The 10,960-nt window shown below is 35.2% G+C and overlaps 1 protein-coding gene across 1 annotated transcript in view; it reads left to right on the forward strand.

Moving 5' to 3' along the window:
* Positions 1–10,180, forward strand: part of LOC125668600 (uncharacterized) — a 16,654-nt gene extending 6,474 nt beyond the window's left edge. Inside the window, exons 8-15 of the mRNA XM_048902895.2 lie at positions 936–1,069; positions 1,177–1,331; positions 1,516–1,579; positions 2,191–2,256; positions 2,362–2,457; positions 2,675–2,836; positions 3,037–3,132; positions 9,112–10,180. Of these exons, the coding sequence (XP_048758852.2) occupies positions 936–1,069; positions 1,177–1,331; positions 1,516–1,579; positions 2,191–2,256; positions 2,362–2,457; positions 2,675–2,836; positions 3,037–3,132; positions 9,112–9,180 (842 nt within the window). The 3' untranslated portion in view covers positions 9,181–10,180. The remainder of the gene's footprint in view (positions 1–935; positions 1,070–1,176; positions 1,332–1,515; positions 1,580–2,190; positions 2,257–2,361; positions 2,458–2,674; positions 2,837–3,036; positions 3,133–9,111) is intronic.
* The last annotated feature ends 780 nt before the right edge of the window (positions 10,181–10,960 follow it).

Genomic DNA, 10,960 nt, shown 5'->3' on the forward strand with positions numbered 1-10,960 from the left:
ATTTTGATGTGTAGATTCATTTCGGCACGGATTTTCATATTTGTTGTTCAACGACCGTATGTTAGTAATTTGCTATTGGTACAATTTCTTTCAATACGGAATATCGGAACCATTATTTCGTCTCCGATTCCGTCCCGGTTTTAATATTTAGTATGTCCAACGAGATCACGTTTTCTGCGTGAACTTGGAAAACTTTTTCAGTAAACAAGCACATGTAACTTACTTACTATCAGATATAGTGAGTTTAGGGACAGTTTAGCGTCGTATTTTAAAGTTGAGGGGTGGGAAACAAAAGAAGAAGAAAAAGCAGCACCCGTTATATTAATATGAAAAATCTTAACAAGAAAAACTGTTCTGCTCATACTCCTAAATCGTAAAGGGGGTGGGGAGGGGTATCCTTTAGTACATGTATGAGTTCCATCAATTTAACCTTGCATTTACACTACCATTCACCGCTACTATTAACTATATCAAGTGACCAGCTAATAAATCGATCTTTGCATGTACTAATAACAAATGTATGATAATTTAACACGATGTCAGGAAGGGGGGGGGGGTCTGGAGATCTTTTGTTTTGTCTCCGCTGCTAAACTTCAGTAATTTAATCCAATATTTCATGTTTTGGTACCAGGGCATTCATTTGCAACATTCTGAAAAATAATCTTCTAACCAGGCAGATATTTTTGCATAAGAAATGAGTTGTCTTTAGCAATCACCAATTTGTATGTACAAGAGTTGCCCAAGTGACGCATAATTTTCGCAACTTTTTTTGCTGAAGAGTTCCAAAATTTTCTAGTTCCGATATCCCGTATTATCAATTGTAAATAAATATTATGAATTGTTTGATTGCCTTTGTTAGTAAATTCTGCTGCTGTATTATCGAGGGTAAATTCTGACCCATAACAGTATGTCATGAAATTTTTTAACGGTTACAGGGTGGTGGCTGTCAATGAACCCAGAGCATTCTTTCTTTAGAAAACTAACGAATGTTGAGAAGATGCCCGAGATATATGAAGAGAGATTTCAAGTAGAAAATCAAGATCTGTTAAAAACACTCGGGTTTGTTTTGGTGAGATTCTTTGTGCTTGATTTTCTGCAATAATTGAACCTTTTCAAACTTGCTAGTAGCGGTATGTATGATAATTTTAAAAACACAAGGATATCTCACAATTATAGTTTGGCGACAAAGAAAGTGAACTCTTTCGAAGACAGTTCAGAGGAAAAGTTGGTGTTAATAAGTTCACCATAACAGAACAACCGAAGACTACTGGTGTTCCAGAGGAAGAGGAAGTAGATGAACTATTCCGAACTATGGAGACCAAGCTTAAAAAGTACGTGCTATGATTTTTGGAACTGGTATTCATACACCGTTGTTTTATCATTTATAAATTTTTTTCGCTTTTTTAAACTATCATTTATCTGCAATTTTCCTATTTCCATTCTTAACCGTTAAACAGTAAATAAAACCGTAAAACACAATGTGAATGTTTACGTCTGAAAATCTAAACATTTCAGAAAATTTGTGTCCTTGCACACATCTGAAATTGACAACACAGAGAAGTTAACCGCATTCCTGGAGGTATTTTGTGCATTATGTAATGATCAATGGTATTCAAAAGTCACTGTATACGCTATTCACAACCCCAGTAGTCAAACTTTGTACTCTCTTGCATGGAATTCTCTCTCCAAGCAGAATGGAATGTTTTGTTGTTTCAACTAGCCATCTAGATAAGTAAATTTTCAAACGCAATAATAACAGCAATAGATGCATAGCTGTACTTAAGGAATAAATATCTAATTTGGTCGTATTATGGGAGGTATATAAGCAATGGGGTTTCGAGTAATTTGCATAATATGCAAAGCTGATTACACAAAGCAATACTGAGTATTGCATGGTCAGTCACTATATTTTACATAGAGAGAGAGAGAGAGAGAGAGAGAGAGAGAGACAGACAGACAGACAGACAAACAGAGAGAGAGAGATATATTGCTTACATATAAGATATATGTCCTTGTTTAGAGGTTTGAAATGAACGGTACACTAACAGTTCCTCTTGGAGAGAAGATTCCGTTGTTTTTAGAGTTCCACGCTGTGGTGAAGTAAAATTGTGCATTTTTCTTACTCTTCCTATTCATTGAGTGAAGAATTAATGTTGCAATATATATTCTTTTCTATTATTTTTAATGAAGTTTGTTCAAGCCAAGGATGAAGAAGGAAAATTGGAAAAATCAGATTTCATTTCTGAACTCGAAAAGGTAATATTTTTGGTTGCAGATTTTTTTAAATGACTGTCTTTCCATACATATGCTATTCATAATGACAAACGAATCTTACTTTAATTTACAACAACTTTTATTTAGTTTGGACGAAATCAGAGAGACGTTTACATGGCTTTATTTGGAGACAGAAGCCCGCCACAAGTATGGACTTACTTAACTCATGGGACTAGTGACAAGGTATCACAGTCATGAAATTACATAATACGAGATAATCCTTTTCTTAAGTATCCCTGGTGGTTCTATCAGCTTAAAACGCTAATACATGCATGTATTCCTGTTTTTTGTCCCATATGACTGCATAAAGAACATAGACATCCATACTAGATTTTTAGTTTTCTCGAAATAAACAAATTTATAAATTTATCAATATTTGATACCGTTTTTATATGTGTAGTTGGAATATTCGGATATTAGTCGATTCATCACTACGACAACCGGATACAGCATAAATCAATGGTACAGTGGCTTTTCTTACAATCCATGTGGTTCAGGGACAGAATTCCTCGGCTCCTTAACCAGTACAATGATCAATAATTCCAGCAGAATCCATGTAAAGGTATTGTCTAGGAACATTTAGCTCACCTGCATATTAAATTAAAGGTGTATAGTTAATTTAAAGATTGGGATTTGAGATACATGTTCTTTATATAAATAATTAACGTTGTAGTCAATTTACAATATGTGTGACTTACATTTGTAAGGAAAATTCTCCCTGACTCTTTTCAAAATATTTCATGAATGATGTTTATACCACAGGAAAAGGACATCCCGAGGACGGTCGGAATAAACACAAAATACATCACGGCTCTCGACTTCGACATGGAGGAAGACGACAAAACTTTATTGATAAAAGTATTGTATACTTTTAAATATTCTATCAAATATTTAAGGATATACAGGACAGTGGCATAAAAATATTTGTTAATGAGTTTTACTCATACTTGAGAAGAGCTATCTCCCCAGAAGATCGGTGAACATGCTTAACATTACATCATAGTCCCATCAAACTTTCTCTCAATTAGTTTCCTTATAAAGTCCATACAGACAATATGAGTGAAAAGTTCTCAAGAGGGGCGTTAAACAATATGAAGGCAAGGTGAAGATAACGAACAGTGATCAATCTCATAAATCCTATAAGCAATACAAAATATATAGTTGGGCAAACACGGACTCCTGGACACACCAGAGGTGGGATCAGGTGCCTAGGAGGAGTAGGCATCCCCTGTTGACCGGTCACACCCGCCGTGAGCCCTATATCCTGATCAGGTAAACGGAGTTATCCGCAGTCAAAATCAGTGTGCCAAGAACGGCTTAATCTGTATAAAACACGTCAGACAGCGTTTGACCCAATGCGAGGTTGTATTGACGAACTAGATCGTTATAACGACCATAGAATTTGCGAAATGCTGACTTCAATCGAGACTGTTGAAACCCCTGCACCATCAACTTGTTTGTCAGTAGCTTACCTCGATTTAAAAACTGACTACACGCAGAACAAGCTCTTGCATATCGAATCAGTTGAGATATATAAACACCATATGCAGGTGATAATGGAGTATTGTTGCATAAATATGGGAAGTTGACGATGGAGAAGCTGAAATCATCCCGTTTGTCATACAGTTGAGTTGTCAGTTTGCCGTTAATGTCTACTTTCAATAAAATATCAAAGTATGAAGCAGAAGTGGACGACTCTGTGGTGTCCTTTATATGAAATAAATAAATTTCCTTATGAAGTCCATACAGACTAAAAGGGAGTAGATCTTATGAGGGACGTTACACAATATAAAATAAGTATATTCCCTTATAAAGTCCATACAGACTAAAAGAGAATAGATCCCCTTTCAATACGTTTTTAAATTTTGTGGATTAGATAAGAATAATCAATAATACATGAACATTTGCTACGTAAAACCCTGTTTTCATTCTTTATTGGACTCCTTTCAACAAAAGATAGAGAGATACTCACCAGAGTATGACTGCGTAAAAGGCTAAAAGCGAAATCTGCAGTAATTTTTGGTTTAACGTGAAGAAAGCATAGTATTTTTGTTTATCATTCGGAATTGATTGTATTTGTATTTTTTATTTAAACAGTATATTGCAATAGGCATCGTGATAATGTAATGCGTCGTAATATATCGTGCTACATCTCAATCGTGACGTTACACCGTTGATTACATGTACTTATTTTGACTACGGATAGGTCAGTTTACCTGATCAGGATATAGGCCTCACGGCGGGTGTGAGCGGTCGATAGGGGATGCCTACTCCTCCTAGGCACCTGATCCCACCTCTGGTGTGTCCAGGGGTCCGTGTTTGACCAACTATCCATTTTGTATTGCTTATAGGAGTCATGAGATTGATCACTGTTCGTTATCTTCACCCTTCATTTTAAATATTTCATCAAAGTCGAAGGAGATTTGAAGGAGAAATTCGAATAAAATAAAATAAAAATCACGTCCCAACGATTTTCGAATTTGCTGGGGTTTGAGAGCTAATGTACCCAAAAACTCGCAACCAACTACGCTATGTAAGTAGTTTAGTAGGGTAAAGATAAGAAACATTGATGAATCTCATAACTACTATAAAGAATAGAAAATTTAGAGAACGACAAACACTGATCTCTAGACATACAAAGGGTTGGATTAGGTGCCTAGGAGTTAGCATCCCCTGCCGTGAGCCCTTCATCATGATCAGGTAAATGGAGTAATCCGTAGTCAAAATCTGTGTGCAAAGAACGGCTTCAAAATTGGCATGGAACACATCAGAAAGCATTTGACCTAATGGCAAGATCTTGATAACGACCATGTCACTTGCGAAATGCTGACTTTAAACGAGACTGTTGAAACTCCTGTAACATATCTTATTTGTCTGTGTTTCGATTGAAACACTTATCATATGCAGAACAAGGTCTTGCGTATTGAATCAGTTGAGAGATATAAACACCATATGCAGGTGATAATGGACTATTGCTACATAGATATGGGAACTTCATGATGGAAAAGCTGAAGTCATTCCGTTTGTCATGATGTTGAGTTGTTAGTTTGCCGTTAACATCTATGTTAAATAAAATATATAAGTATGAAGCAAATGTGGAAGATTCTGTGTTGTCCTTTATTTCGAGTTCACTGGGGTATATTGAATCGACACATGATTGAAAATGATTATCGTGTATAGAAAAAACAACATTGACATATCTGAATGACGAGTTGAAGACAACAGCAAGAGATTTGTCTTCTTGTGTAGAAGCTTTTTAATAAAATATGTCTTATAAGAGTATAAAAATAGATCAGCAAATAAAGGATCACGATTGGTGCCCATGGGAATTTCAACAGACTGTTGGAAGACCTGGTCATTAAAGACTACGAGGATACTGCCAACGAGGAACTCCTGCATCTTTTTATATCAATTTCAGAGTACTTGTAATCAGAGTAGTGAGTCAAAGTGGTATTTAACAAAATACTTTTGTGAATGACTGATCACTAAATATGAATGTTTCCTTGTTCCATTTTTGTCGATGAAGCAACTGTCGATGATGTCAAAAAATCTAGACTTTCATTTAATGGCCATGTAACGTGTCGTATGATTTGATATCGTTGATTTGAGAAAAGTTTTGTGATTTCTAATTTACTAAAATTTCTTTAGAAGTTCTTAGAATCCACAATTGATTGACACCACTTCTTGTATATGTGGTGGCACAATACGTTTGAAGTTTCTTCTTCACAGCAGTTAATATTTTCGTATTGCGCAACGTTAAGGGCTTGGTAGAACATTTGCTAGTTCAAACAATGTATCTATGTAAGGGTTTATGTAAAGTTTAGGAATCCAGTATAGGTAAGGTAACTCATATCCATTCGTCCCATTGATTGAGATATCAAATGTGTTTAAAAGTGAAGCATGATTTTGAAGAATTTCGTCTTTTGAAAACTAGATTGACATGTCGACAGGGGATGCTTACTCCTCCTAGGCACCTGATCCCACCTCTGGTATATCCAGGGGTCCGTGTTTGCCCAACTCTCTATTTTCTATTGCTTATGGGAGTTATCAGATTGATCACTGTTCTTTATCTTTGCCTTTCGTTGTATGATGTTATAGTTAGTAAAGCGAAAGTTATTATGACTTGTAGTCTCTGACACGATGTTTCTAAATCACATGATCAATAACTTGAAAACCATATTATTGGGGTATGATATGGTTCGCGGTTTCAGAAGCATAACCTATTCTAAACCAAATCATATGGTTTGCTATTAACCCTTTATCTACCGGCACATTTTAGAGGCTTATAAAGACTAAATGACAAGATTTTAAAATCAATTTAAATCAAGATGTAACCCGATTTGGAGTAGGCATACGACATATAAAGTTTTATATTAAAGAAATATTTTTTATAAAGTTTGGCATGGTATCCCATGATCTCAAAGAAGTCTACGAGGTTAAAGGTCATATATGTATATTACGACCACAGGCACTTGTTTCTGTAAATGACTTATGACCTCTGTATACTAATAACAACACAAGGTAACTAGCTTCAAATGACACCCCTGAGAATGTCGGCCTTTTGAGCTTCCAGGGAATATGCTATGTAAATGTATTTACTACCGTTGTATTGTACAATCATTCAACTTAAAAACCATGTATGACATGACTGCATTCATTGCCTCTTATCGCCGAAAACTGCAACAAAACATGGATTTTCCGTTTTATACCACGAAGTGCTATGTACTGATACCACACAGAATGAAAATTGTATATTCGTTGTGTTGAAAAATAAAGTCTCATTGTTTTATTATCGCAATAAATTGATACGATGTTTATTACCAAAAAATCTTGAACATATTGCTTTGTTAGCAAAATAAAAATTTTGAATTGAAGACGCTGTACACTATTTTTAGTTACTCAAAAAAACCAAAGCTGTTCGTACGTTTCGGAATTTTACATGTCATCAGAAGATAGAAGTTAAGACCTCTCGAGTTGAGATTTAAAAATATTTTCGTGTCGGAATCATTTCTGATGAAGATAATAATGAAATTATGACTTACTGTAAATACAACTTCGTTAACTAGTATGAGAAATATTTCTGCCAATTGCTTGTTTCATGCAGATCTATGGAAAGTCAGAGAAAATACAGATAAAAGATTATTTGGAAGTATGCAAAATAGAGCAAGGAAAGTTTTTTAGTGATGTATTATTGACTTTGTGATATGTATTGATGTGGCAAGTACCTGTTGTTACAATGAAGTTTTATGAAACCCACCATAAGTACCAAGAACGCTGCAGGCACATATCAATGTTTTTCGGAGGCGACTGGCCAACCCTTAACATTAACTGTTATTTTCATGCATGCAAATGAAGATATATTGCGAGACTGGCCCCTCCACTATTTTTGATAGTACTATGTAGTAGTGAATGAGAAGATATTAATGCATGTAAGCTTGAAAGTTTTGAATTGAAGCCCTGGAGCAAAGAATGACCCCTCCCACCCTGAGGGGAAAAAATTGAGACAGCATTGACGAACACTATAACAACTCCCCCCCCCCCCAACCCCCATGCACACACTAATTAAGGTTCTGAAGGTCTTTATCATGACTATCATATTTTTATCATTGTCTATCAGGAAATTTAAACAAGCCATGTGCAACTTACAACTTCTCCGACGAACCCCCTCCCCGCATCCCTAATATTACGGATCTGTCCCGATATGGAAAAATTCACAGGCATCTGAAGTATGGACACCCCCCCCCCTTTCTGATTTTTTGGGGCGGCGATTATTTCTCCGAAATGTGTGGATTCCCCGTCTATTCCATCCTAATTTCGATTTATGTAATCGTAAACTTGCTTTTTTGTAAGCCTTAAATACCTTATACTGTTTATAATAAGTATATTCTATATTGTACCAGTCCAGTAGAAGGCCAATCTCTAAAGCTTGTGAAAAGCGTGAAACAACTCCATCAATCGAAATTGGGTTGAGAGAGACAAGGAATCCACACATTTTGGAGGCATTGTCACCACACAAAAAAATCAGAAGGGGGGATTATAGTTATCAGGTGTCTGTGGAAAAAAATATGGGGGGATGGAGTCCCTTTTATTTTTTGTAGCATTTCCCCCCTAATGTTAGTAATTAATTATATAAAATAAGATCAATTGTGGTTAATGGTCACCATTAAAATCATCCTTTTGCCTGTTATTTTTAATTCATCTCTGATGCTTTATCTTTCTATAAATAACTCTAAAGAATTCCAAACGTAATTTTAGAAGAGCGTGCTAGCCAGTCAAAATCGCCCACGTATTCTGTGCGGTATCAGTACATAGCACTTCGTGGTATAAAACGGAAAATCCATGTTTTGTTGCAGTTTTCGGCGATAAGAGGCAATGAATGCAGTCATGTCATACATGGTTTTTAAGTTGAATGATTGTACAATACAACGGTAGTAAATACATTTACATAGCATATTCCCTGGAAGCTCAAAAGGCCGACATTCTCAGGGGTGTCATTTGAAGCTAGTTACCTTGTGTTGTTATTAGTATACAGAGGTCATAAGTCATTTACAGAAACAAGTGCCTGTGATTACGACTCTTCTCACTAGATTATAGTCAAAAATAGGAAATTCTAAATGTATGAGCTGATGTGTCTTTTACAATACTACAAAAACATCACAATGCCTAAATGTGCAAACCATTTTATTGAAAAGTGAGAAGAAAATACATGTAATTTCAATGACAGAAATAATTTTCAAACCCGATCCAGTTTCGTGTTACGGTTGAAATTCGATAATCATTGTACTTTCATAAATATTTAAACAAGTACATTGTATAATTGTTTATTTCTCTTTTCAGTGTGGAAGAAATGCTGTGACGGAATATTTTAATACATATCATTATAATTCTGCACAGGAATCTGGATAGAGTTGACTGCACATGGATATGAACTTTCTATTATAGGATTAAACATTCTTCTTGAAGAATCTATCATCTAAATATAAACTGTGGACATTTTACTCACAAACTGAATATGTTAAGTTTGTGAGTAAAATGTCAAATTCACACAGCGAGAAATTCTTCAAAAAGAAATTTTGATTCTTATAATTCCAATTAATTTCCTGTATTATCAATTTCAAAATTTTGGATTCTTTCCACGCTCTACGCTCTTTGTTTTCAGGCACGCTTGTATACATAGCGTGTTTGGATTTATTGATGTGTAAATTCTCAATTAGATTTATTTTTGTCCAACCAAAAACAATTATGATAAATAACATTGGTATTATTACAATGTAAAAATTATCATGGAATATTAGACAAGTTTTAGACAAGTTTACACGTATAATTCAGTTGTAACGTTTATTTTATTTGTGTTGATGAATTACTAACATTCTTTTCTTTCTAATTAGAACATCTATGAAACGATATTCTTTGTTTGAAATGACTTATTTTGCACTGCTCAAGTTCAGCGGTTTCCTTAAAAATTACATAATATACGTGTATTATACACATATACAAACACACGCCAATATTCAACTACATTTCTAATGTAAATTATCCTGATATACATGTATAGCCTTTGGCATAGGTGAGCTAAAAGAAAAGGACTGTTCGTCATCTATGACACAGATTCGTATTTCATGAATAATCACATAATTTCAATGCGAAATGTCCTAAAATGCATTTTTTTTAAAAACTGATATTTTAAGAATTATGAACATTTTGACTGTCAATATTCATTTTCATTTATATTTCCCAACTAACTATTTGTAGCGGCGTAATGTTAACGTTACAAAAATAATTTTCAGAATAACCGATAATAAGCTCCGTGTTTTTGTCCCAAATGGTGTTTACTCCAAAAGGAGTACCAACTTTGTGCTTGAGCATGTCTAATAAAGGTGTTTTTCATTAAATATCAAATACAGCATGCAAAATTCTTTGTCTGTCCCGCCATGCTTGTTATTGCGACATCTCGTAGGTGGATCTACTGAAGAAAAAAAAAACCTGAACACTGACCATCACCGCGAAAATGTAGTTACTCGAGCCATTCCGACAAAGAAAGGAAAACCTTATGGTAGCAGAAAGAATTTTCACTCTCCTGTTCCTTTTTTAATTTGATATTGAATTAAAACCTTTTCAATACCGACGAAATAGCTTTCTCCTCCGTACTCGTCCATTGATGTAAATGGAAATCCGGACTGCTCATCCTCAGCGATGCAGTTTTTCTGGATATCCTTTTCCGGGATATTATTGGGGAAGCATCCGTCGTCAAGCCATGTTTAATGTGTACATAACTGTCAGTAGAAAGTACTTAGACAGTGTTTTCTTCAACTTTCGAAGGAAGGTATGAGGGGAAGAGACTTGAATATTTTTTGTCTGCACAACGACTTTGCCATAAAAAACCAGTAGCATTTGTCTCTGTACTTAAAAAAAGCCTTTGGACAAAGATGTAGATAAACATTGAGAAAATGGTTATATCGAAGCTAAGCACTATTGCATGTAAGCCTACGGTATATGCATTCCCATCTTCGCTAAGCAAGGGTTTACGATCCGTTCCGCTCTCTCCAAACCCTTGGCAGATTTAGTGCGATTTTCGTAGCCTCAACTTTCAGCATATGATTGGACACGGGAAAGTCCACTGCTCAATCAGAGAACGTGTTACATTAGATCACGAGGAAAACAAAGGAATTTAAATACCTACAACTGT

The sequence above is a fragment of the Ostrea edulis genome, chromosome 4, assembly GCF_947568905.1.
Source record: "Ostrea edulis chromosome 4, xbOstEdul1.1, whole genome shotgun sequence".
Classification (NCBI taxonomy): Eukaryota; Metazoa; Mollusca; class Bivalvia; order Ostreida; family Ostreidae; genus Ostrea; species Ostrea edulis.